Raw genomic sequence first — 26,902 nt, 5'->3', positions numbered from 1 at the left:
TCCAACTTCTTCTGAATTCTACTCCTCTTCTCAACTTTGGTGTCTCAGTAGAACCATCATTAATTGGATTCAAAAACTTATAGTGAACTTTGATTCTTCTTCACTTGTGTCCTTTATACATTATTGACACAGCCTGTTTCTTGCAAAATATGTTTAACAAAATTGTTTCACTCCATATATTCCCCCTGCTTATATCACGCCATTTTATGCCAACACTGCTGTCTTCCATCTCCTAATCCATCAAATAATTGCTTACATTTAAATATGACATAGTAACCCAACTAAACCTATTTTTCTCTACTCTTGGACAATGAAAATATAGAAATTATAGAATGTGGGACTAGGATAATATGTGCACACTGGCCTGAAGATTTATCTGGAGGTACACTGCAAACTGTTCTACAACTTGGTCTAAAGATCTAGGCTGGCAGTAGATGGAGGAAAACATATCACTTCTTAATGACCACTTCTGAGAATTTCAACCTAGAAAATGATGATGCCACTATCTAAAATTGAGAAGGAGAAAGAACTTATTTTGAAAATATCATTATGTATTATTTTTTAGCCTTGGTAACTTTGATTTTAGTATATGTGCTGCCGAAGCGAGCACAGCCTTGGTAACTTTGACAGGTGGGGTTTTTCAAAAGAAATTTTCCAAAAGGCAGTTAAAATTATATAAGGAGGATACAGGAAATTAGCTAGAAAATATTTTTCTACAGTGATAACATTTTGAGTATGTTTTTTAAAGGAGTGGAAGGAGCTGGAGGAAGGTTTATTCCTCTCTTTTGTAATGCCTGTGTTCAGCTCTTAAATAAGGAAATAAAAAGCTTGAATAAATTTTTGCAAGATTAATTGGATTCATGAATATGAATTGGACTTAGACTTGGGAAAGTATGGTGGTCAGCTGGATGCCTACTAACCTAAAATAAGTTGATAGAAACTTGAATTTGGAGGAAAGACTGTCCCACACTTTACTCAGTTCTCTTCCAAAAGGACTTCTATATAGCCAAGGTCCTCATCTGTTATTAACATTTCCTGATCAGAGCTTAAAAAAATCATTCACATTCACATTTAACCTAAAAATGATACTTTGTCCACTCAAATGACTTTACAAATGACTAAGACATTAGTCAAAGTAATGATATTTAAATTGTAGAATCAACTCTTTTTCTTCATAACTGAATTATGAGTGGGTTTAGGATTGGGTTTAGGTAGAAAGGGGATGTCCCATTGTTCCTGAAATGACATCATCACAGAATGTACTTACATGGTCAGTGGATAAAGTTAGTTCTTCGGATTAAAAACTATCCATGAATATTTGGAAAAATATTTTCCTCTAGTCCTTCTCAAAGAATAGCCCTATTTTTCATTTTATTTCTTCTCAAGATTTCAACTTCACTAGTAATAGTTTATACTCTGTCTTCTTCAAAACTTTCATTGCTGATGCTATTCGCTCTATCACATATGAAAAATTACTTCAAGATTTCATTTCAGAAAAGATCAGTGAAAGTTGTCTCAATTACTTGGTAGTCCTCATTTTTGTCTGAGGCCATCCTTTCCATATCCCCACTCAAATACTCTGGTCACCAATGAGTATTTGCTATTCATGAAGTTGGGCAAGTGCGGTAGTACACACACACACACACACAATGGTTAATTCACCTCTGAGGCTGTAGTACCCTTTAATGCCAAAGTCTGTAATGGGTGTTTGTAAAGTCAACTGGGGAAAAATAATAGGGCCATATGCCCAACTATAAATCCCATGTAATTTTATTATTCCCCATCCTCTCCTCAGCCCTTTCATTGTCCCACTTTCTGGCTGACACATCCCAGGAAGCTTTCAGAGACATGATAAGCTTAAAATGTTATGCTATGTGGAAATTTGTTCTCCAACCAGAAATTACAAATGATATTAAAAAGAAAAAAGAATGAAATTTCTCTCTTCTCTAAACAGCTTGAAAATAAGGCATTATTGCTCAACAATGATTCCTGGATGAACGATACTATTATAATTGATAGCACTGTGGGAAAGGATACGCTCTTTCTTGTTACATGGGATAAACAGCTTCCCATTATTTCTCTCTGGGATCCCAATGGTACACCAGTGGGAAATTTTACAATGGACAAAGAATCTAAAATGGCTTATATCCAAATTCCAGAAACTGCAAAAGTAAGTAATTAGCATTTAGATTTCTTCTCTAAAAACTTTCTTCTGAAGATAATAATAAATTGTTTAATATTATAATTGTAATTTTTAAGTGAGTGCCAATAATTGTATCACTTTCAAAATTATAGTAAAATAGAATGTGCTTGCTATCACTGTTATGTAAGAATTTTATGGGACAGTAAAAGAAAGAAAAGCTATGTATAAGGAGGAAGGAATAAAATGGTAAAAAACAAATTGAGTAAGGAGAACTTCAAAAAGTAAATATGTGGAACTCTTTTCAGCCTGTCACGTATACATAGCTACAGCTTCCTTCCAAATGAATCCCAAGTAGGATTATATGATCTGTGGGCTCTAAAGACTAAGATTAAAGGCCAAAACCAAGGCATATGTTCAAGATTTATATTTTCTACCAGTGATTCACCAGATTTAGACTTGTAGCATGACATTGGGTGGAATGCCCTGTCAACGCTGCTTCAATACTCATCTGGGGCCTTCCCTGGTGGCACAAGGGGGTAAGCACAGCGCTGTGAAGCTGTCCACAGCCTCTGCAGCACAAGTTGGATCACCTGGCCAGCCAGGGAGCAGCTCACAGGCGCAGCAGACCTCTCCTGTCTCACCTGCTGCTCCCCTAAGCAGTGTAATTTTAGTCAGTCTGCCTGATCTGTTCCCCAATCTGTCACTGGTGAATTCTCTCACCCACTGCACCTCTGGCCTGTACCCCAGTTCTTGTATGCATAAATAAATAAATCTTAAAAAAAAAAAACACTCATCTGTATGATGCAGTACAAAGCCTGAAAAATCTGTTTATTCTGAATCGCACTAATAAGGTGTCCTTTAGAATCTAATATCAGAAACACAGAAAATGATTGATCTTGGATATCTACTGTATTTTCACTGAAATTTTTTAGGTTGGCATTTGGACTTATAGTCTTCAAGCCAAAGCAGACTCGGAAATATTAACTATTACTGTGAATTCTCGTGCATCAAATTCTTCTGTGCCCCCAATCACAGTGAATGCTAAAATAAATAAAGACACAAACAGCTTTCCCAGCCCAATGATTGTTTATGCAGAAGTTCTACAAGGTTATACACCCATTCTTGGAGCCAATGTGACTGCTTTCATTGAATCACAGAGTGGAAAAATTGAAGTTTTGCAACTTTTGGATAATGGTGCAGGTAATTCATAGGTTTTCATTAATAAGCCTATATTAGGATATGTTATGGGTCTCTGTCGCCCTGTGTGCTATGCTTTGTGACACTAATAGTTGATAGCACAGGATACTATATTCTGGTGGGGTTTAATGGAAATATTTTCTAAGAGATCAATTTGAAGATGGGAGTCCAAAAGAGGGGATATGCCTATAAAAGCCATATGCTTCTCTTAAAAATGCATACATTTATTTTTCTATACAATAACAATTTATTCCTTCATTTATTTTACAAGGTGCTGACTCTTTCAAGAATGATGGTGTATACTCCAGATATTTTACAACTTATAAAGAAAATGGCATATATAGCTTAAAAGTACAGGTTTATGGAGAACAAAACACTGTCACTCGAAGTTTAAGGCAGCCACCAAATAGAGTCACATATATATCAGGCAGGGTAGTTAATGGTGAGTAATTTTTGATATCTGAAACCCAGTGCTGGCTTGACTAATTGTGAATTAATATGATTAATATTTCAAACATTTTGTTACTTGAAATATAATTTTTCACATTTCTGGGTTAAAGTTCTCAGTCAAATAGGGGTTTGCAGCCAAACTTTTATCTAAACTTTGGTAGTGAAAGTCATCTATTACTGATTCAAAAAATATAACTAATGTTTTACTAGTTTCAAGTACTTTACCTACATATTAAAAATTTAAACCTAACTTTCCACTCAGGCTGAAGGAAACAGCCCCAAAGGTACAAGTCACAGGTAGAATTTACCCTTCAAATTATACAGGCTATAAAATATATGTAAGCAAACATTTACAAGGAATGTTTTTACTAAGCAATGCATGGATTAAAATGATATTAAGGATTAAGAATACATTTGGTATAGTGATATCAAGGAAGGTAGCCAAGCAGGGAGTGCCAGAAATCTATCTTACAGCCAAGACAACATGTCCCAACAGAATGTGACTGAAATAACTATTCTGGAACTCTAGAGTCTTATCTGAACACTTCAATTTCTAGGGGAAGGTTTAAATGATAAGCCAGGGTTAATTTTGGTCAATTTCGGCTCTTACTGAATAGTAGCTGTCCATTTCCCTTTAGCCCCATGACATGTAGCTTTGCCCCTGTTCCTTGAGCAGTTTGCATCTGACTTGTGGGATCCACAGAGGATAATAAAAACGTGTCTTCCAAATATCATGAATTACTGCTTCTGATCATAGAGATGCAGATGCATAAGCAGATTGCCATTACTATCATCTTCTCTGGTTGAAGTAAACTCCAGGGGATTTAGAGAGACTGACCTTTTCTTTCCTTTCACTTTTCCTTTTTCCCCCTTCTAGGAGTCAGATGTTCAATAATTAAAATATTCATACATACACAGGAAATTTATAAAATTACCACACATGCGCAAGGAAAGATGCAGGTTCAAAACAAACCTAAAATTATTGATATACACCTCAGAAACAGCCTACAATTATTGAGATACATACCTCACAAACAGCCTACAATTATTGAGAATCATGAACTGTGGAGAAATAGGAGAATACAATTTCCAGAGTTACCACATTATAAAATTCAAATGTCCATTTTCAACAAAAAAAAAATAAAAAATCACAAGTCATACCAAAAATATAGAAGGAAAATATGATCCATTCAGTGGGGAAAAACAGATTGACAGTAACTTCTCTGGGGAAGAACAGATGGACTATAACACACACACACACAAAACACACACACCAAATTAAATAAATTTTGGAAAAGTACTGAACTTCCCAACCTCTAGAAACATGAGAGATAAATGATAGGTGTTTATAAGTCACCCAGTTCATGGTGTTTTGTTAAAGCAGTCCACATGAACTAAGATAGTATCACTGAACTATACACTTAAAATAATTTAAATGGAAAATGTTATGTAATGTTTGTTTTCCCATAGTGAGAAACAGTATACAGTTGTATCTGGTTGATATATCGATAAAGTAACTTTAAAAATTAGCTTTTTAAAAGAATATATCCTTTGCTAGCTTTTCTGTCTTGATCCTTATCTTATGGCATTAGTGAATGTTCTGTTGGCAGTTGTAATATAACCACAAAGTATTATTCCTTATAACTTGAATCAAAGAGGGAGACTGTTTGTTAGAAGAAGACAGGCAGGACTTCCCCAGGTTGACTTCTAGCTTGGAAATAATTTATCAGGTAAAACAATTCCTTTTAAAATGATAGGCACTTGATTATATTACATTATTCACAATCTGTGCACCCTTAATTCCAAAGTAATTATCTGATTCTACCCTACGATATCCTAGTCAGGGTATTAAAGAAAGAATTTTCCCACAAAATAGTCTGAAAGCACAAAAACAAAATCCATGAATCTCATGCCTCTTCAAGAATAGTGTCACCTTGCAGAGGTAGCATTTGATTTACCAAACTACCTACATAATTTCTATGACATAAGAAAGAAAAAAAGAGTAATTGGTAAGACATAATTAGAGGAAAGTTAAAGTTCTCCTCAAGCATATCTTATATATCAGGAGTTATAATACTCTAGATTTCAAGTCATTAAAAATTACATTGAGTAAATAATTTTTTTTAAGATTTATTTATACAAGAGCCGGGGTACAGGCCAGATGAGCAGAAGGGTGAGAGGATTCACCAGAGACAGAGTGGGGAACAGAACAGGCACACTGACAAATACACTGCTGAGGGGAGCAGAAGGTGAGGCAGGAGAGGTCTGCTCGCCATGCAGGTTGCTCCAAGACCGGCGGGAATCGAACCGGTACTGCAGAGGCTGCGGACAGCCTCACAGTGCTGCGCTCAACCGCCTGTGCCACCAGGGTGGCCCCTGAGTAAATAATTTTTTATAATATTTCAAAACTGTCTCTAGCTTTTTTCTTTCTCCACTATCTTGACTTATGACTTTATAATCAAACTTGATAAAATAGGACTATGTAAAGAGAGAAAGAGAAAGAGAGAGAGAGAGAGAGACAAGTAGTGGTGTAGGTAATTCAACTGAAGATACCAGCAGTTTTTGCTCCACATTTTTATAAGTATATACTGTAAAAAATTCCTGCTTGTATATTTACATATAAATTTTCACAAGGAAATTTTTAATACAGGGAAATATGAAGGGAATCCACCAAGATCTGCCAATGATGAGGATATACAGACAACTTTGGACAGTTTCAGCAGAACAGAAACTGGTGGTACATTTGTGATAGCAAATGTTTCAAATCTTCCCTTGCCTGACCTGTACCCACCAAGTCAAATCACAGACCTTGAGGCCACACGTGATGAGGATGTGATCAGTCTAACATGGACAGCACCTGGAGGTGATTTTGATGTGGGAAAAGGTAAGGATGAAGTGTCATAGATAGTGCTGATTAAGTGAAAGGTGCTCACTGCAAAAGTAAATGTATCATGGGTGAAGGGAAAACCACTTTTAATTGATAGTTCAGTAAAGTATTAACTTTATAATCTCATGTTTTGAATCAATTAAACATGACACATCTTAGCCTGAAGCAAACTTTTCATACAGAGAAACAGCATTTGGCAGAGTTTTGAAAGTCAGAATTCAGCCTTTATTGAAAAGTAAATAAGGCTTTGAATATGACTATAAGTTTGGTATGTGATTAGATAAAATTTTGAAGAAAATAAATAAAAAGGAATTTAATATGATATTCGCTTGCTGCTAAACTACATGTAACTTTCTTTCTTAGTTCAACAGTATATCATAAGAATAAGTGAAAATATCCTTGATTTAAGAGATAATTTTGATGATGCTCTGCAAGTAAACACCATTGATCTGTTACCAAATGATGTCAACTCCAAGGAAACCTTTGCATTTAAAATGGGAAATAAATCAGAAGACAATGCAACTCATATATTCATTGCCATTCAAAGTGTGGATAAAAGCAATTTGAGATCAAATGTATCCAACATTGCACAAGCAGCTTTGTTTATTCCGCAAGAAGATACCAGTCCTGATGAAAATCATCCGAATTCCATAACAAAAATGTATACCATTGTGGGTGGATCTGTGACAATTATTAGTGTTATTTTAATTACCACCATTTATATATTAGTTAAGAAAAGAAATGCAAGGAGATCTGGGTTTTAATAAAGTGAATAAAGATGAAGGTTATCTGTGAACTTTTTATTTCTGCTATGGATTATTAACTCATAAAGTTAATTTTAAGAGGTTTAGAAAGTATATGTTGATTAAATACTAACATCCAGAGATATTTTAAATAATCAATATAAAGTAATTTTATTTTATCAATAAAAATTAAAGCCAACACTAATGTACAATTTTATTTACTCATTTTACAGTAATAAACTTTGCATTCTTATTGCTTTCCCATTATGTGTTATTTCATTCAAATTTTTCTGAAACGATATTTCAAACTGCAAGAAGACAAAACTATCTAGATAGAAAAATACAAGTATAAAAAGATAAAATTTTGGAAAAAAATTTCATCATGGTCTTAAGTATTTTTGATATTTTCAAGGCCTCCAATAATAAACTACAATAGCTAAGGTTATGCTTATTGCAGTTTTATGAAAATTAAGCATATGAGAAAACAAGTGCCACCTCTCATACTATGTTATTCCCTTATTTGATCTCCCTATGTACTCATATCTCTGCCTCTTCCTTAAAATACATACATCTCTGGAGGGGCGGAGCAACATGGCGGCGAGGAGACGCTGCAAGTAAGATCTCCCATTAAAAAAAGTTAATAGGGAGGAAAAGCAGCAGGTCCCAGTGAGAACTGGGACACGGAAGATAAACGGGTGACTCCAGCAAACTACCCGAAGAAGAAAGTGGCCATAAAAGAGGACTAGAAGGGAGGGAAGCGCAGAACCCTGCTCCCCTCCCCCGCCCATAGAGGCGGCACTCTCCGACCAGCAGAGAGGAGGGAAACAACAAACCAAAACGGCCAACAAGAACAAAGGACGCAGCAAGCAGGTCTGTGAGTGGAAAGGAACTATTGCAGCCACCACACCCCGTGAACGGGAGCTGTGGAGAATCCTGCAGGATCCGCTGCGGAGGTGAGCTCCAGGCGCCATTAAAGAGAGCCCCACCCCCAGGAGGAGACCAGCACCAGCACACAGCCCCGGCTGCCCAGTAAGCTTGCGAGGAGAGCAGCACGCTGGAAAAGCAGACGCGGATCCGGATTGCGCAGAAAAGCGGCGCTGATCACTCTGAAAAGCAGTGCGGTTAAAAAGCAAACGCGGATCCGGATCGGATCGCAGCTGCCCAGGTCCCCGCGCCTGCGACCTAGGCTTGCGGGGAGACGCGCGGAGGCCCTCACTGAGTGAGCAGGAACCAGGCGCCCAGGCAGGGGAGCGGGTTCAAAAGGCGCCATTCCCGCGCCACTGATCTGGGCTACAGCCCACGTCCTGGAACTGAGGGCTTTGGAACTGAGACCCGGGGCACGAAATTAGGGGCGTGGGTTCCCCACGACGGTGGGGCACAAGGCAGACACAGCACCCAAAAGCCGTTGAGGAGTACCCTAACATCTCCGCTCTGCTCCCTGTCCCACGGGGTGGAAAATCAGCTCCCCAAGGGCTCTAGGAGAGATCTCTGGCGCCACCTAGCGACTTGAAGCCAGCACAGGCTCCTGAAGGAGCTAGTGGCCAGCTGGGGAGTTAGCCCACACCGGGCCCCTTCCGAACAAGTAGTCTGAGCCCACAGGGAGAGCGAGCACCCACAGCCGGGGCAGACCAGGCACGCAGAAGAGTGTGCCTGACACCGGACGCGCAGGGAGTGTGTCCCACATCACCATTTTAGAACAGGGACATTTCTTCAGTAAAGACTACCTGCAGAAGGCTTCCTCAGGAGCCAGAGGTGAGCGGGGGAAGATCGCCCACGCCAGACCCCCTCTGGCCTGCAGTCCAAGCCCAGAGGGGGAGCAGGAACCCACCGCCGGGGCAGACCAGGCGCACAGGGGAGTGTGTCCCCACATTGGCATTTTAGAACAGGGACTTTCTCCAATAAAGACTGCTTGAAACTGACAGATGACTCCTGGAGGAACCAGAGGGGAGAAGAGAAGCCCACCCAAGATGCCGGCCAGTCCCAACAACACAGTGTCCCAACGCATACGGCAAATTAGAAAACAGACAGTAGGGAGGAGAAGAACCACACGCAACCTAGCAACTCTCCAGAGAAAAAGCACACCACAAAAAGAAAACCAGCCCCCAGATTGCAACGACAGTAACTTGGAAGAACTTCTGAGCCTTCCAGAAAGAGAATTTAAAATTGCCGTGATTAAAAAACTGACAGAAGTCATAAAGGAAAACAATGATAAGGGAAAAATAATCAACAATCAGAAGAATGCAATTGAGTCCCTAAAGAGGGAAGTAAAAGAAATGCAGGAGATCAAAGAATTAGTGGAAGAACTAAAGAATTCTGGGAAAAGCAATGAAAGCAGAATTGATGAAATGGAAGAACGAATAAGTGCTCTTGAAGACACAGAAATAAAAAGAACCAAAACAGAAAAGGAAAGAGAAGTACGAAGGAAAAAGAATGAAGAAAGACTTCGGGAACTATCTGACTCCATGAGGAAAGGAAATATAAGAGTTATAGGAATACCAGAAGGAGAGGAGAGAGAAGTAGGAACAGAGAAAATATTCAAAGAGATAATTGAAGAGAACTTCCCAAATGTGAAGAAGGAGCTGAAAATTGATATACAAGAAGCAAGAAGAACACCAAACTTCCACGACGAAAGAAAAAATACAGCAAGACACATAATAGTAAAGCTCCCAAGAATCCAGGACAAGGAAAAAATAATGAAGCTGGCAAGAGGGAAGAAACAGATAACATTCAAAGGAAAGCCAATCAGGCTGACATCAGACTTCTCCGAAGAAACACTACGGGCAAGGAGAGAGTGGAGGGACATAGTCAACAGACTCCAAGAAAACAGATGCCAACCAAGAATACTCTATCCCGCAAAGCTCTCCTTCCTCTTTGAAGAAAGAATATGGACCTTCCCAGACAAACAGAAACTCCGGAATTTCATTGCAACTAAACCCCCACTCCAAAAAATACTACAAGGAGTCCTAAAGCCAGAACCTCAGAGGGACGAATAACAATGAAAGGAGGCCAAAAAAAAAAAAAAGTTATTAAAAGAATAAATAAATAAAATCAAAGGAAAGACAAACACAATGGCAAATACAGATGTTAACATATCAATATTAACTCTAAATGTAAATGGACTAAACTCTTCAATAAAAACACACAGAGTTGCAGCCTGGATTAAGAAACAAAACCCAACCTTTTGCTGTCTCCAGGAAACACATTTAGCTACAAAAGATAAAAATAGGCTCAAAGTTAAAGGATGGAAAACAATCCTACAAGCAAATGGACCAAAAAAGAAAGCAGGAACAGCTATACTTATATCAGATAAAACAGATTTCAAACTCAAAAAGATAAAAAGAGACCCCAATGGTCACTACATTATGATCAAGGGGACAATAATTCAAGAAGAAATAACACTCATTAACATATACTCACCAAACAAAGGAGCACCAAAATATATCAGACAACTGTTGTCCTCTCTGAAAACAGACATCAGAGAAAACACATACGTAGTGGGAGACTTCAACACACCACTATCAACAATGGATAGATCAACAAGACAAAAAATAAGTAAAGAAACCAAAGCTCTAAATAAGGACCTAGAGCAATTGGGCTTAACAGACATCTATAGAACACTAAACCCCAAAAAAATGGAGTACACATTTTTCTCAAGCGCACACGGATCATTCTCCAGGATCGATCACATACTGGGGTGCAAGACAAACATCAACAGATACACCAAGATTGAAATCATATCAACCATCCTTTCTGACCATGAAGGCATCAAACTAGAAATAAACCATAAAAAGAAGGCAAGGAACTTTCCTACCTCATGGAGATTAAAAACCACACTACTGGAAGACCACTGGACTAATGAGGAGATCAAAGAAGAAATTAAAAAATTTTTTGAATTGAACGACAAGGAGGACACCAATATCCTAAATGTATGGGATGCAGCAAAAGTAGTAATAAGAGGAAAATATATAGCAATAGAAGCTCACATCAAGAAACAAGAAAGAACTCAAAGAAACAACCTAATCTCGAAGCTCAAAGATCTAGAAAAAGAACAACAAAAAAACCCCAAAACCAGTGGAAGAAAAGAAATAATAAAAACCAAAGCAGAAATAAATGAAATTGAAACTAAAAAAACAATCCAAAAGATCAATGAAACCAAGAGCTGGTTCTTTGAAAAAATCAATAAAATAGACAAACCCCTAGCCAGACTCACAAAGGAAAAAAGGGAGAAAGCACAAATAAACAGGATCATCAATGAAAGAGGAGAAATCACAACGGACACAGCAGAAATCAAAAGAATAATCAGTAACTACTATGAACAGTTATATGGAAACAAGTTTAACAATCTAGAGGAGATGGACAAATTCCTACAACTCTACAATCACCCAAAGCTAGATAAAGAAGAAATAGAACACCTAAACAGACCAATTACAAGCAGCGAAATTGAAATGGTAATCAAAAACCTCCCCAAAAACAAAAGCCCAGGACCTGATGGATTTACAAATGAATTCTACCAAACATTCAGACACGAATTAGTGCCTATCCTTCACAAACTCTTCCAAAAAATTGAGAAGAAAGGGACAATACCAAACACGTTCTATGAAGCCAACATTACACTAATACCAAAACCGAATAAGGACAACACAAAAAAGGAAAACTACAGGCCAATCTCCCTAATGAACACTGATGCAAAAATCCTCAATAAAATTTTAGCCATCAGAATCCAACAATGTATCCATAAGATAATTCACCACGACCAAGTAGGATTCATTCCAGGGACACAAGGATGGTTTAACATCCGAAAATCAATCAACGTTATCCAACACATCAACAAAAAGAAATATAAAAACCATATGATAATATCAATAGATGCTGAGAAAGCTTTCGACAAAGTGCAACACCCATTCATGATAAAAGCCCTTGAAATTCTTGGGATACAAGGAACATACCTCAACATCATAAAGGCCATCTATGACAAGCCAACAGCCAGTATCATTCTCAATGGTGAAAAGCTGAAAGCAATTCCATTAAGATCTGGAACCAGACAAGGATGTCCACTCTCACCACTGCTTTTCAATATAATACTGGAAGTCCTAGCCAGAGCAATAAGACAAGAGAAAGACATCCAAGGAATCCAAATAGGAAAAGAAGAAGTCAAACTATCACTATTTGCAGACGATATGATATTATACGTAGAGAACCCCAAAAACTCCACAGAAAAGCTAATTCAACTCATCAATCAGTTCAGTAAAGTGGCAGGATACAAAATCAACACGCAAACGTCAGTAGCCTTCCTATACACAAACAATAAATCTGAAGAAGAAGAAATCAAAAAAACCATCCCTTTTGTTATTGAAACAAAAATAATCAAATATTTGGGAATAAATCTAACAAAAAAGGTAAAGGACCTATACAAAGAAAAGTATAAAACACTGTTAAAAGAAATAGAAGAAGACACAAAGAAATGGAGAGACATCCCCTGCTCATGGATTGGAAGAATAAACATTATTAAAATGGCCATCCTTCCAAAAGCAATATACAGATTCAATGCTATTCCAATCAAAATTTCAATGTCATTATTCAAAGAAATAGAACAATTATTGATGAAATTCATATGGAATCACCAAAAACCCCGAATAGCCAAAGCTCTCCTGAAAAAAAAAGAAGGGAATGGAGGCATCACACTCCCAGACTTCAAACTATACTACAAAGCCATAATCATCAAAACTGCATGGTATTGGAACAAGAACAGACATACAGACCAATGGAATCGAATAGAAAATCCAGAAATAAACCCACAGATTTATGGTCAACTAATCTTTGACAAAGGAGCAAAGACTATGCATTGGAGCAAAGAAAGTTTGTTCAATAAATGGTGCTGGGAAAACTGGGTCGCTACATGCAAAAGAATGAAGCTTGACCACTACCTCACACCATACACAAAAATCAACTCAAAATGGATTAAAGAACTAGACATAAGACCTGAAACCATAAAATATATAGAAGGAAATATAGGCGAAACACTACGTGATTTGCACATCAAAGACATCTTTACAGACACATCACCCAAAGCAGTGATAGTGAAGGCAAAGATAAACAGCTGGGACTACATCAAATTAAAGAGCTTCTGCACAGCAAAAGAGACAATAACAAAAACAAAGAGAAACCCCACCAACTGGGAGAACATTTTTGCACCCAACACTAATGATAAAGGACTGATCACAAAAATCTGCAAAGAGCTGATGAGACTCAACAACAACAAAGAAAATAATCCAGTCAAAAAATGGACAGAGGAACTAAAAAGAAACTTCTCTGAAGAGGAAATGCGAATGGCCAACAGGCATATGAAAAAATGTTCAACATCACTTGTCATCAGGGAAATGCAAATCAAAACTACCATGAGATACCATCTTACACCAGTGAGAATGGCACATATTAAAAAAACTAGCAACAACAAATGCTGGCAAGGGTGTGGAGAAAAAGGAACTCTTCTGCACTGTTGGTGGGAGTGCAAACTGGTCCAACCACTGTGGAGAGCTGTGTGGAGATTTCTTGACCTACTAAACATAGAGCTTCCATATGATCCAGCAATTCCACTCCTAGGTATTTACCCAAAGGACACAGAAACATCAATTCCAAAGAACACCTGCACCCTTATGTTTATAGCAGCACTGTTTACAATAGCTAAGCTTTGGAAACAACCCAAATGTCCAAAAATAGATGACCGGATCAAGAAGATGTGGTACATATATACCATGAAATATTACTCAGCATTCAAAAAAGATAAACTCGTGCAATTTGCAGCAACATGGATGGCCCTGGAAGGGATCATGCTCAGCGAAATAAGCCAAAAAGAAAAAGAAAAATACCGGATGGTCTCACTCATAGCAGGAATCTAGAAAACTTAAATAAGGGACCAGGAAAATGAATAACTATAAGAAAGTGAAAATCAAAATCAACAAAAAACTATGAACCAGAGACACTTTTAGGGGGGCGGGGGCGGGAGGGGAGGGATTGGGGTCAGAATGGGGGGGCTGCAATTGTATGGGGAATATAACAATAAAATTTATTATAAAAAAAATAAAAAAAATACATACATCTCTGTATGTATTGGTGAAGTTATGATACCTCACCCTTGCTATAAGATAAAGAAAAAAGACAACATTTATTTCTGATAAAACTCTCAACAAGGTAGAAGGAACATAACTCAACATTATAAAAGCCATCTATGACAAATCCACATCTAACATCATATTCAACAGTGAACAAATCCACATCTAACATCATATTCATCCCTTTCCTCTAAGATAAGGGATCAGAAAAGAATGTCAACCATTATTCAATGTAGTATTGGAAGTACTATACAGAACAATTAGACAAGAAACAAGAGTTATCCAAACAGGAAATGAAAACATAGAATTATCACTCTTTGCAGATGTCATTATAAAAAAACTATTAGAAATAATAAATACAGTAAAGTGGCAGGCTGCAAAATCAATATACAAAATCTGTTGCATTTTATATACCAAAAAAAAAACAGTTACCTGAAAGAAAATACTGGAGAAAACTCAATTACAATCAAATAAGAAAGAATAAAATACCTACATATAAATTTAACAAAAGATATGAAAGAGGGCCTCCCTGGTGGCTCAGTGGTTTGAGCGCAGCACTGGAAGCTGTCCGCAGCCTCTGCAGTACAGGCTTAATTCTCCACTGGCCAGGGAGAAACCCACATGGCACGGCAGACCTCTCCTGTCTTACCCACTTCTCCCCTCAGCAGTGTATTTCAGTTCAGTCTGCCTGTTCTGTTACCCGCTCTGTCTCTGGTGGATCCTCTCACCCTCCCGCGCTTCTGACCTGTACCCCAGTTCTTGTATAAATAAATAAATCTTTAAAACAAAAGATATGAAAGATCTGTTCACTGAAAGCTATAGGACATTGTTGAAAGAAATAGACAACACCAATAAATGGAAAGATATTCCATATTGGTGGATTGAAAGAATTAACATTGCTAAAATATTTCAAAACTGTCAAATTTAATAAAATTTGAATATATAGATTTAATGCAATCCCCATTAAACAGCCAATAGCATTCTTTACAGAAATGGAGTAAAATTTCATGAAATTATAAAATGGCAAAAAAAAAAAAAACAAGATTAGCCAGGATTCTGCCCTTGCCGGAGAGGTGTAACAAAAATGGAGGTATCATGCTCCCAAACTTGAAACTATACTACAAGCTATAGAAATCAAAAGGGCATGGAATTGGAATAAAAAAAAAGACACACAGATGAATGAAACAGAACTGAAAGTCCAGAAATAATCCCACACATATATGGACAACTAATTTACAACAGTGGAGCATGGAAGTGTCTTTAATAAATGGTATTGGGAAAATTGAACAGCCACATGCAAAAGAATGAAATTAAACCACTACCTTATACCATACAAAATTAATTAAAAATGGATAAAAGACACTGATATAATACCTGAAACTATAAAACACATAGAAGAAAATAGGCAATAAGCATTAGCCTTAAAGATGTTAGCCTTAAAGATGTCTTTGGGGGTTGTACTTTCAACAGCAAGGAAAACAAAAGCAAAGGTAAATAAATGGAACTTCGTCAAACTAAAAAGCAAAACTAAATATTTTTAAAACGACATTTTTTTCAAACTTTAGTGTCACAGCCTAAGCGACAGAACTGGAATTCAAAACTCATATTGGACTAATTTCTAATTTCAAAGTCAGTATTCAAGGCACAACACCACACCATATCATAAAGAGCTTACACCTCATAGAAAAGAGTGAGTTTCTTCTACGTATGGAAGAGTTTGTTGAGGATAAGTCTACTATAGTTTACATTTCAAAGAGTAACTGTTTTTGTATGTGAAGGAAATATGAAGACACATGAAGGAAAATATTGTCCAGTGGGAAGGCTATGGTAACAGCCCAGAGTCTGATATGATTAAGCTTAGAGGAGAATGATAGAGAGAAGTGGACACATTCAAAAAAAAATAGATGACCGGATCAAGAAAATGAGATATACATACACAATAGAATATTATTCAGCTATCAAAAAAGATAAACTCATACCATTTGCAGCAACATGGATGGAGCTAGAAGGAATTATGCTCAGTGAAATAAGTAATCAGAAGGAAAAAGAAAAATATCAGATGGTTTCATTTATAGGAGGAATATAGGGGAACCAAATAAGACATCAGGGGAAAAATAATAACAATACAAAACACAACAAAACTAAAACAGACAATTATAAACCAGAGACATCCTGCAGGGGAGGAGGAGGGAGAGGGAGCAGAGGGAGGGAGGGAAGAGTATGGGGGACTGGGGTGATGGTGCACAGGTGCGTTGGCGAAGGAAATTCTATGGAGATTACACCTGGGGGGGCGGGAAGCAAATATTGTTTAAAAATGAACAATGATGTGAAAAAATATATATATAAATTAAAAATTAAAAAAATAAATGGAATAAAAAAGATACGGTCATTAACTGTATGGGAGGAAGGAGAATCAGTCAGGGATAAATCCCAATTTTCTAACCAAAAATATGGGTGAATAGAAGTATCATTTACTGAGATACGAAGTTTCAGGAAAAGAGGATTTTTTTTAAAATAGAGGGAATAGAGCACTGAGTTTCAACGTTACATTTGAGAGCCAGTGAATAATTGCCAACTAACATTATCATACTAGCAATTGGCTCCCAAAAGCTTGGGGCTCAAACATTAGTTATTAGATAGAAATACACATTTGATGGATATCAACATTTACATGGCATTAAAGCCACAGTAATGAATTAGAGAATTAAAGAGAGTGTAGGTTAAAATAATTAATTAATTAATTTTAAAAGGAGAGAGTATGTGTAGGTTGAGAAGACAAATTTCAGTAGCAGTTTTTGGCCATGACTGCAGAGATCTTAATGAAGCAAACAAAATAGAACATGTAAATACAGTTTACCATGGCACCAAAAGAGACTGACTTTATGGGAGTAGGTACAATCCAAGTTCTTTCAACTGACAGTTTTCTCACTTTGCACAATTCCATTCCCTGCTGAACTGGAGAAGCACAACATCTGTATCCACCATTTGCATCTCTATTTCATAAAGCTTTGGCAGGAATTATTTGTTGGTTTGAGGGGAAAATGCAAGGTAAGTAAAATGAGTCTATGATTATCATTAACTATCTGCCAATGAAGGCCAAACTTTTTGAGCTGGCATAATTAATCTCATATGAGTGGCAGGATTGACAAGGGCCTTACAGTTTTCAATATTACTGGACAAACACAAAAAACAAAAGCCCAATTAGGCAATACGGTTTGCATCAAATGAAAAAAAAAATGCAAGATAATGTTAGGGGGAAATTGGTAAGTGATGAGGGAGTGCATGGGAATTTTCTGCACTTTTCACTGTTTTTCTATATAAAACCAAAACTTCTCAAAAAATAAGGTATGTGAACTAAAAAATAAAAAAATAATAATAAGTGCAGAAAGATCAGGAATAGAGGAAAATAGGAATCCCTTCATTACTGGGATGTTACTCTGATTTACTTATGCACAGTAGAACATGAACTCTGGATTTGAGCACTTTGGCACTGTGCTGTTGAAACAAATTATCTGTCAGCAGTCTTTCTTTTAGGGGGCTGATGCCAATTCAGCAAGTACTAATGACTATAGATATACTGGTAAATGTAGAGGAGACTTGGGAGGTGGATAGGTGTAGGACACTAGATTTATTACAAAGAAGAGGATATAGGCCTGATTGTCAATTTTGTGTTAGCAAATGAAATATTACATGACCTTCAGAAATTTTCTAGCACTTCTTATCCACCCATCCCACAGTTCTGAAGTCAAAGTGTAGCAGCCTAATCATTTCCTTCCCAATATTCCTATGCAAAATGGACTATTCCTTCCCGGAGCTGGCACATATCAAGCTCTATGCCCAGATAAGCATCAAGAAACTAATTGTTAAGTACTAATTATTAATAATCATAAAGATAAAATGAATGAATCATAAAAGTAAAATAAATGATTACCAGTGCTGTAATTAAAATCAGCAGACCAATTTGTGGGATCCAGAGTAAAATGAACATGAAGAGGATTCCATTCAGAAATTATTAATTTTTAATACAGTAAGAGCAAAGTATTATACCAGTTCAGGGCCCTTCTAAGCACAGACTCTGTGAAAATGCATAAGTTCCACACCCCTCAAAGTCAGCCTAGCCAAGTCCAGGACTACAGTGGTATCTGAAGGGGGTTTGTATAAAAATGGAAGACTCCAATTTCTGCATGGCAAGTTTCTCCAAGTTGAGCTTGTTTCTCCATTGAGTTCATTGCCAAGAATCTTGTATAGGTCTAGATTCACTAACAGTCAGCAAGACCAGCATTCAGGAAGGGGTGGACATGGAGTAGAGAAGAACAAGGATACCAGTCTATCCATTATCTAGTTATTCAGCTTCCTATCACTTCATCAGCAGCAGATGGCTACATTTTTACTTCTGCCTTCCAAACATTAAATAGGATTTTTTAAAATCAATTCTAAAGAGAAATCATAGTTTCTAGGAGATGTAGCTTTAGTTTTTCCAAGTTTCCTCAGCCAAGTCAACACAAACATGGAAGTATGCAATGGTGACAATAGGCATAATAAGAAATTTCCTTATATGGAAGTGAGTAGAGCCTGCTCTGTACTAAAGATAAATAAATAAATTACAAATATGGAAATAAGATAAAATTTTGAAATAAGTAATTTTATTTTTTTTATTTTTTTTAAATAATAAATTTTATTTTTATAATCACCCATACAATTGCAAATGCCCCATTCTGACCCCAATCCCTCCCCTCCCGGCCCCCACCCCCCAAAAAGTGTCTCTGGTTCATAGTTTTTGGTGGATTTTGATTTTCACTTTCTTATAGTTATTCATTTTCCTGGTCCCTTATTTAAGTTTTCTAGATTCCTGCTATGAGTGAGACCATCCGGTATTTTTCTTTTTCTTTTTGGCTTATTTTGCTGAGCATGATCCCTTCCAGCTCCATCCATGTTGCTGCAAATTGCATGTGTTTATCTTTTTTGAATGCGGAGTAATATTCCATGGTATATATGTACCACATCTTCTTGATCCGGTCATCTATTTTTGGGCATTTGGGCTGTTTCCAAAGCTTAGCTATTGTAAACAGTGCTGCTATAAACATAGGGGTGCAGGTATTCTTTGGAATTGATGTTTCTGTGTCCTTTGGGTAAATACCTAGGAGTGGAATTGCTGGATCATATGGAAGCTCTACGTTTAGTAGGTCCAGAAATCTCCACACAGCTCTCCATAGTGGTTGGACCAGTTTGCACTCCCACCAACAGTGTAGAAGAGTTCCTTTTTCTCCACAACCTCGCCAACATTTGTTGTTGCTAGTTTTTTTAATATGTGCCATTCTCACTGGTGTAAGATGGTATCTCATGGTAGTTTTGATTTGCATTTCCCTGATGACAAGTGATGTTGAACATTTTTTCATATGCCTGTTGGCCATTTGCATTTCCTCTTCAGAGAAGTTTCTTTTTAGCTCTTCTGCCCATTTTTTGACTGGGTTATTTTCTTTGTTGTTGTTGAGTCTCATCAGCTCTTTGCAGATTTTTGTGATCAGTCCTTTATCATTAGTGTTGTGTGCAAAAATGTTCTCCCAGTTGGTGGGGTTTCTCTTTGTTTCTGTTATTGTCTCTTTTGCTGTGCAGAAGCTCTTTAATTTGATGTAGTCCCAGCTGTTTATCTTTGCCTTCACTATCACTGCTTTGGGTGATGTGTCTGTAAAGATGTCTTTGATATGCAAATCACGTAGTGTTTCGCCTATATTTCCTTCTATGTATTTTATGGTTTCAGGTCTTATGTCTAGTTCTTTAATCCATTTTGAGTTGATTTTTGTGTATGGTGTGAGGTAGTGGTCAAGCTTCATTCTTTTGCATGTAGCGACCCAGTTTTCCCAGCACCATTTATTGAACAAACTTTCTTTGCTCCAATGCATAGTCTTTGCTCCTTTGTCAAAGATTAGTTGACCATAAATCTGTGGGTTTATTTCTGGATTTTCTATTCGATTCCATTGGTCTGTATGTCTGTTCTTGATCCAATACCATGCAGTTTTGATGATTATGGCTTTGTAGTATAGTTTGAAGTCTGGGAGTGTGATGCCTCCATTTCCTTCTTTTTTTTTCAGTAGAGCTTTGGCTATTCGGGGTTTTTGATGATTCCATATGAATTTCATCAATAATTGTTCTATTTCTTTGAAGAATGCCATTGAGATTTTGATTGGAATAGCATTGAATCTGTATATTGCTTTTGGTAGGATGGCCATTTTAATAATGTTTATTCTTCCAATCCATGAGCAGGGGATGTCTTTCCATTTCTTTGTGTCTTCTTCTATTTCTTTTAACAGTGTTTTATAGTTTTCTTTGTATAGGTCCTTTACCTCTTTTGTTAGATTTATTCCCAAATATTTGATTTTTTTTGTTTAGATAATAAAAGGGATTTTTTTTTTTATTTCTTCTTCTTCAGATTTATTGTTTGTGTATAGGAAGGCTACTGACTTTTGCGTGTTGATTTTGTATCCTGCCACTTTACTGAACTGATTGATGAGTTGAATTAGTTTTTCTGTGGAGTTTTTGGGGTTCTCTATGTATATTATCATATCATCTGCAAATAGTGATAGTTTGACTTCTTCTTTTCCTATTTGGTTTCCTTGGATGTCTTTCTCTTGTCTTATTGCTCTGGCTAGGACTTCCAGTATTATATTGAAAAGCAGTGGTGAGAGTGGACATCCTTGTCTGGTTCCAGATCTTAATGGAATTGCTTTCAGCTTTTCACCATTGAGGATGATACTGGCTGTTGGCTTGTCATAGATGGCCTTTATGATGTTGAGGTATGTTCCTTGTATCCCAAGAATTTCAAGGGCTTTTATCATGAATGGGTGTTGCACTTTGTTGAAAGCTTTCTCAGCATCTATTGATATTATCATATGTTTTTTATATTTCTTTTTGTTGATGTGTTGGATAATGTTGATTGATTTTCGGATGTTAAACCATCCTTGTGTCCCTGGAATGAATCCTACTTGGTCGTGGTGAATTATCTTATGGATACATTGTTGGATTCTGATAGCTAAAATTTTATTGAGGATTTTTGCATCAGTGTTCATTAGGGAGATTGGCTTGTAGTTTTCCTTTTTTGTGTTGTCCTTATTCGGTTTTGGTATTAGTGTAATGTTGGCTTCATAGAACGTGTTTGGTATTGTCTCTTCCTTCTCAATTTTTTGGAAGAGTTTGTGAAGGATAGGCACTAATTCTTCTCTGAATGTTTGGTAGAATTCATTTGTAAATCCATCAGGTCCTGGGCTTTTGTTTTTGGGGAGGTTTTTGATTACCATTTCAATTTCGCTGCTTGTAATTGGTCTGTTTAGGTGTTCTATTTCTTCTTTATCTAGCTTTGGGTGATTGTAGAGTTGTAGGAATTTGTCCATCTCCTCTAGATTGTTGAACTTGTTTCCATATAACTGTTCATAGTAGTTACTGATTATTCTTTTGATTTCTGCTGTGTCCGTTGTGATTTCTCCTCTTTCATTTATGATCCTGTTTATTTGTGCTGTCTCCCTTTTTTCCTTTGTGAGCCTGGCTAGGGGTTTGTCTATTTTATTTATTTTTTCAAAGAACCAGCTCTTGGTTTCATTGATCTTTTGGATTGTTTTTTTAGTTTCAATTTCATTTATTTCTGCTTTGGTTTTTATTATTTCTTTTCTTCTACTGGTTTTGGAGTTTTTTTGTTGTTCTTTTTCTAGATCTCTGAGATTCGAGATTAGGTTGTTTCTTTGAGTTCTTTCTTGTTTTTTGATGTGAGCTTCTATTGCTATATATTTTCCTCTTATTACTGCTTTTGCTGCATCCCATACATTTAGGATGAAATAAGTAATTTTAAAAGGTAGGAAGATATAACCTCCTGTAGACTGGTGGATTACTCATTCTACATTGACTACAGAACATAAAAGCTCAGAGATGACCTTTATTTTTTTTTTTTAAAGATTTATTTTTTTTATTTTTTATACAAGTGCTGGGGTACAGGCCAGATGCGCAGGAGGGTGAGAGGATTCATCAGAGACAGAACGGGGAACAGAACAGGCAGACTGACTAAACACACTGCTGAGGGGAGCAGCAGGGGAGGCAGGAGAGGTCTGCTTCGCCATGTGGGATTCTCGCTGGCCAGCCAAGATCAAGCCCATGCTGCAGAGGCTGCAGACAGCTTCACAGTGTGGAGCTCAACCACCTGTGCCACCAGGGAGGCCCCAGAGGTGACCTTTAAATATAACAATACAGAGTTTTTATGACCTTAATGAGAACAATTGTTATAAAGAAGAATAGAGTATGAGTAAATAGAGAAAGTGTATATATATCATTTTTCAGGAATCTTAACTGTGAAGTAGAGCACAGAGAAAGAACAGAAATTGAAAGACAGTATGTGGTAAAGAGAAATTTGATTTGTGGAATAGGACATATTAAATTTTATTGATATAGAAACATTTGATATTTAAAGCTACATATCTAAAACTGATTAATTTTTTTAAATTTTATGTCTTTGGATTTCAGACTTTGGTATAAAACTGAACTGCAGTTAAGCCTTAGTTTTCTCATCTGTAAAAATGGGATAATAGTAATTTCTTCTAAATTATATGAATCCCATTAGAAATTGGCAGGTATGTGCCTACCTATAGTTAGTGCTCAATGTTGGCAGCTCTCATGTTAACAAGCTTTGCACTCCTGTCTTTGAAGATCAGGGAGTTTAGCACTGAGGGCCACCTGTCAGTCAGTCAGTCAGTCAGTCAGGCAGTTTATTAAATTCATACAATTTGCCAATCACTCTGCCACCAGGTGCTGCAGAAAGTGATAAATAAAAAAGGCATTCTCAACTCCTAGAGGTTATAACCTAGCAGAAAAGGCAAATATTAGAAAAATCACAAGATATAATAATTCCAAGTTTTCAAATTGTTCTGAAGTTTCATTAAGTTACTGAATAAGATTTATCAAGTCCATTGAAAATAAAATCCTTACTGATCTTCTATTCAGATTCAGATTCCCTAGGAGCACAAAGGTATTACCCTCAGTCTGGGGCCTATGCTAACAGGATACCATTTTCCTAAAATAAATTATAAAGGACAAAATCTGAGAACATGAGGTAGTATTTTTTCCCTAGGGGAGAGAATAAAAGGAGAGAGAGGGAAGAATTAAGGGCTGAATATTCAAACATACAAATACACAAACTTTCCCATTCCCTTTGATTACTCTATCCAGTCAGTCGCTAAGTCCTGTCAATTTTTAATATATCAAAAATCTTCTCCATGCCTCCATCATTATCTCATGTTCTTAGCATTGCTCCCTTGAATTCTTAGATGACTTATTCCTTAACCAAGCAGAGCCTTTTTGAACCACTGGGCAGGCTGTATCCTGCCTGAAGATACCCAGCCATACTAGGGGTAAGGAGAATAAAGGCCAAATACAGTCCAAACTGATTCCCAAGATCAAGGGTGAAGGGGCATAATTTGATCATTTGTCTACCCAGAGGGGACACATTTTTCTAACTCACAAGAATCTTTCTAAAGTACAAATCTGATCTTACCACCCTTCAAAACCTACCTATGAACCTCCTTTGCACTCAAGGGGAAGCCCCACGATATGACTGATGAGGGTTTTCATGTTCGACCTCTGGCTCACCACTCCCTGATTCAGCCACGCTGTTCACATTGTAAACACTGGGCTCCAATTGCCAGCTCTCAATTTTCACAGAATCTCTCATTGCCAGTCTTTATTTTCATCCAGATGGTGAGTTTCTTGAGGGCAGAGACAATCTCTTATAATTACATCACCATGCTCAATAAACATTTGATAAATGAAAGTATGGACTTTGTTCTCTAGACAGTCAGTTATAAGGAATCAATTCCAGAGAAGGCAAAATGAAGATAATTACCTTCATATGAAATGTTTAGTCATCCCCTACTAATAAGGAAAAAAAACTTGAACTATATCCTCATTGTTACAGTAATAACTAACTTTGGCTTAATACTTCCTCTTAACTAATCTCCCAACTAGCCTTCAGCTTCAGGTTAAGTACAATTTTATTTGCATTTTTCCACCAGACATATTCCTGTACTACCAATTTCTTTTATGGCCCTATTTACATCTACTCAGGACTTTACATTCATTCTTCTTCAAATCGGTTTCAAGAACAGACTCATTCAAAAGCAACTAAAAACTCATTTCACACTTGAGAAATTCAGCCCCTCCCTATCCTGCTAAATCAGCAGGCTGTATCCCCTGTACCCTTACACAAACAGCAATACTGATCCACCTAGTTGCCTGCATTCAAACCCAGACATCATTTTTTTTCTGCAATTCCTGTTCCCTCTATTCAATTAAACATGCTCACTGCTTTTTTTCTAGATCTCAGTTCAAATATCTCTTTAGTCAGGCATCCTGTGTCAACCTACTGTTAGACAACTCAGTCGCCCCCATATCTTTCCTATTAAAATTCTCTACATAGCTTTTAACACTATCTGATGCATTTTATTTTAATGGAATATTAAAATGTTTATTTTTTTCTTCCCTTCTAAAACAGAAATTCTGTAAGAGAAGTGACCTGTTTGAGTTTTTCACTTTATTTCTACAACTAGATCTGGCACATAGTAAATTCTCAATAAGCATCTGTTTGAATGAATGACTAGGAAAGAATGAACTGGTTATTCCATCTTGTATGAGAGCATAGTATCAAGTCAAAATTGGCTATTTAAAGCATGCTACATAATATCTTTAAAATCTTTTCCTGGGCCTCCCTGGTGGTGCAGCGGTTGAGCACTGGGTTACGAAGCTGCCCGCAGCCTCTGCAGCACCGGTTCGATCCCCGGCCGCTGGGCGAGGGTCCCACATGGCATGCAGACCTCTCCTACCGCCTGCTGCTCCCCTTGTTATAGGGCAACCTCGATATAAAACGGGTTGCCTGGCTGTGGGTCCTCACCCGCGCGCTTAAAAGGGACTTATTAATACTCCACTACAGGCACACACAAAAGGTTAATAAAAGGTTTATTTACAAGGGAAAGGGAATTAAGGAAATGTACAACTCAGGGAGAAAATAGGGAAATAAAGTCTTTAATGTGTCCTACCCGATCTGCCGACCTGGAAACCCAAAGGCACTCTCAGGGCTGGCCAAATGCTGCGAGCTGGCAGAGATCCAAAATGGGGGATCCCCTCCAAAGCCGCGTGTCTGGCTTTATACCAAACCTGGCTGCTTAACCCCACCCTCAGATCCCAGCCACCTTCCCTTTGGTGGTGATGGTATTTGGAGTTCCCAGTGTCTTTTGGCTTTGGTCTGGAGTGGGGGGTGGAGTCCACAAAGCCTGTATGGAATTAGCTTTAGGACATCCTTTTCCCCCTAACACCCTCAGCAGTGTACTTCAGTCCTTCTGCCTGTTCTGCTCCCTGCTCTGGCTCTGGTGAATTCTCTCACCCACCCGCGCTTCTGAATGTACCCAGTGCTTGTATAAATAAATAAATAAATAAATAAATAAATCTTTAAAAAATAATAATAAAAAATAAAGTGACACACAAAAAAAGATTATTTTAAAAAAATAAATAAATAAAATCTTTTCCTAGTCTCTTGTTAGAGCTTAATTCATATAAACTTGATTCTATTATTTGCAGTGAACTTGCACTAATACATGTACTCAGCACCAGTATGAATAACATCACCTGCATCTCAGAAAAACAAATTAATGCCATAAGACATATAATGAATGAATAGAAAAGAGAAATTGAAGCTTTAAATAAGACAATAATGGAGTTGCAAGATGTAAAACACTGAATAGAGATTAAAAAATATCTGTTGAGAATTATGGAGCAGACTAGACCAAGGAGGGTTGAATCAGTAACTTTAAAGATAATAATGCAGAAAGGATCCAAGTGGAAGAAGAAAGAGAAATAGAAGGAAGATTGTGAAGAAACACTTTGAGAAATATTTGACTCCATTAGGAAAGACAACATAGGGATAATGAGTAGTCCAGAAGGGGAAGAAGAGAAAAGGGAAGAGAATGTATTCAAAGAAATAATAGAAGAAAATTTCCCAAACCTGGGGAAATAACTAAATATACAATTTTATGAAGCTAAAATAACTGGTTATCTAAATGTAATGATACCTACCACCAAGACACATAATAATGAAACTGCCAAAACTTTAAGAGAAAGAAACATTATTGCAAGGGCAAGGGAAGAAAAAGCAGGCAACCTATAAAAGTACTCCCAGCAGGTTTACATCAGATATCTATGAGGAAACCCTACAAGCAAGGAAAGAATGGAAAAACATATTCAAAATACTTAAAGACAAAAACTACCAGGCAAGAATATGATGTCGTGCAATACTCTCCTTGAGATGTGAGAGAGAAATAAAGGCCTTCCAGAAAGCAGAAGTTGAATG

The 26,902-nt window shown here is 37.1% G+C and overlaps 1 protein-coding gene across 1 annotated transcript in view; it reads left to right on the top strand.

Moving 5' to 3' along the window:
- Nucleotides 1–7,441, top strand: part of LOC311176676 (calcium-activated chloride channel regulator 4-like) — a gene marked incomplete at both ends in the record, with an annotated part of 35,989 nt that extends 28,548 nt beyond the window's left edge. Inside the window, 5 exons of the mRNA XM_084242327.1 lie at nucleotides 1,955–2,170; nucleotides 3,076–3,343; nucleotides 3,612–3,782; nucleotides 6,441–6,674; nucleotides 7,041–7,441. Of these exons, the coding sequence (XP_084098453.1) occupies nucleotides 1,955–2,170; nucleotides 3,076–3,343; nucleotides 3,612–3,782; nucleotides 6,441–6,674; nucleotides 7,041–7,441 (1,290 nt within the window). The remainder of the gene's footprint in view (nucleotides 1–1,954; nucleotides 2,171–3,075; nucleotides 3,344–3,611; nucleotides 3,783–6,440; nucleotides 6,675–7,040) is intronic.
- Nucleotides 7,442–26,902: the final 19,461 nt, after the last annotated feature.

This window comes from Talpa europaea, assembly GCF_964194135.1.
Source record: "Talpa europaea genome assembly, chromosome: 9".
Taxonomy (NCBI): domain Eukaryota; kingdom Metazoa; phylum Chordata; class Mammalia; order Eulipotyphla; family Talpidae; genus Talpa; species Talpa europaea.
This window is presented reverse-complemented; position numbering and strand designations above follow the sequence as displayed.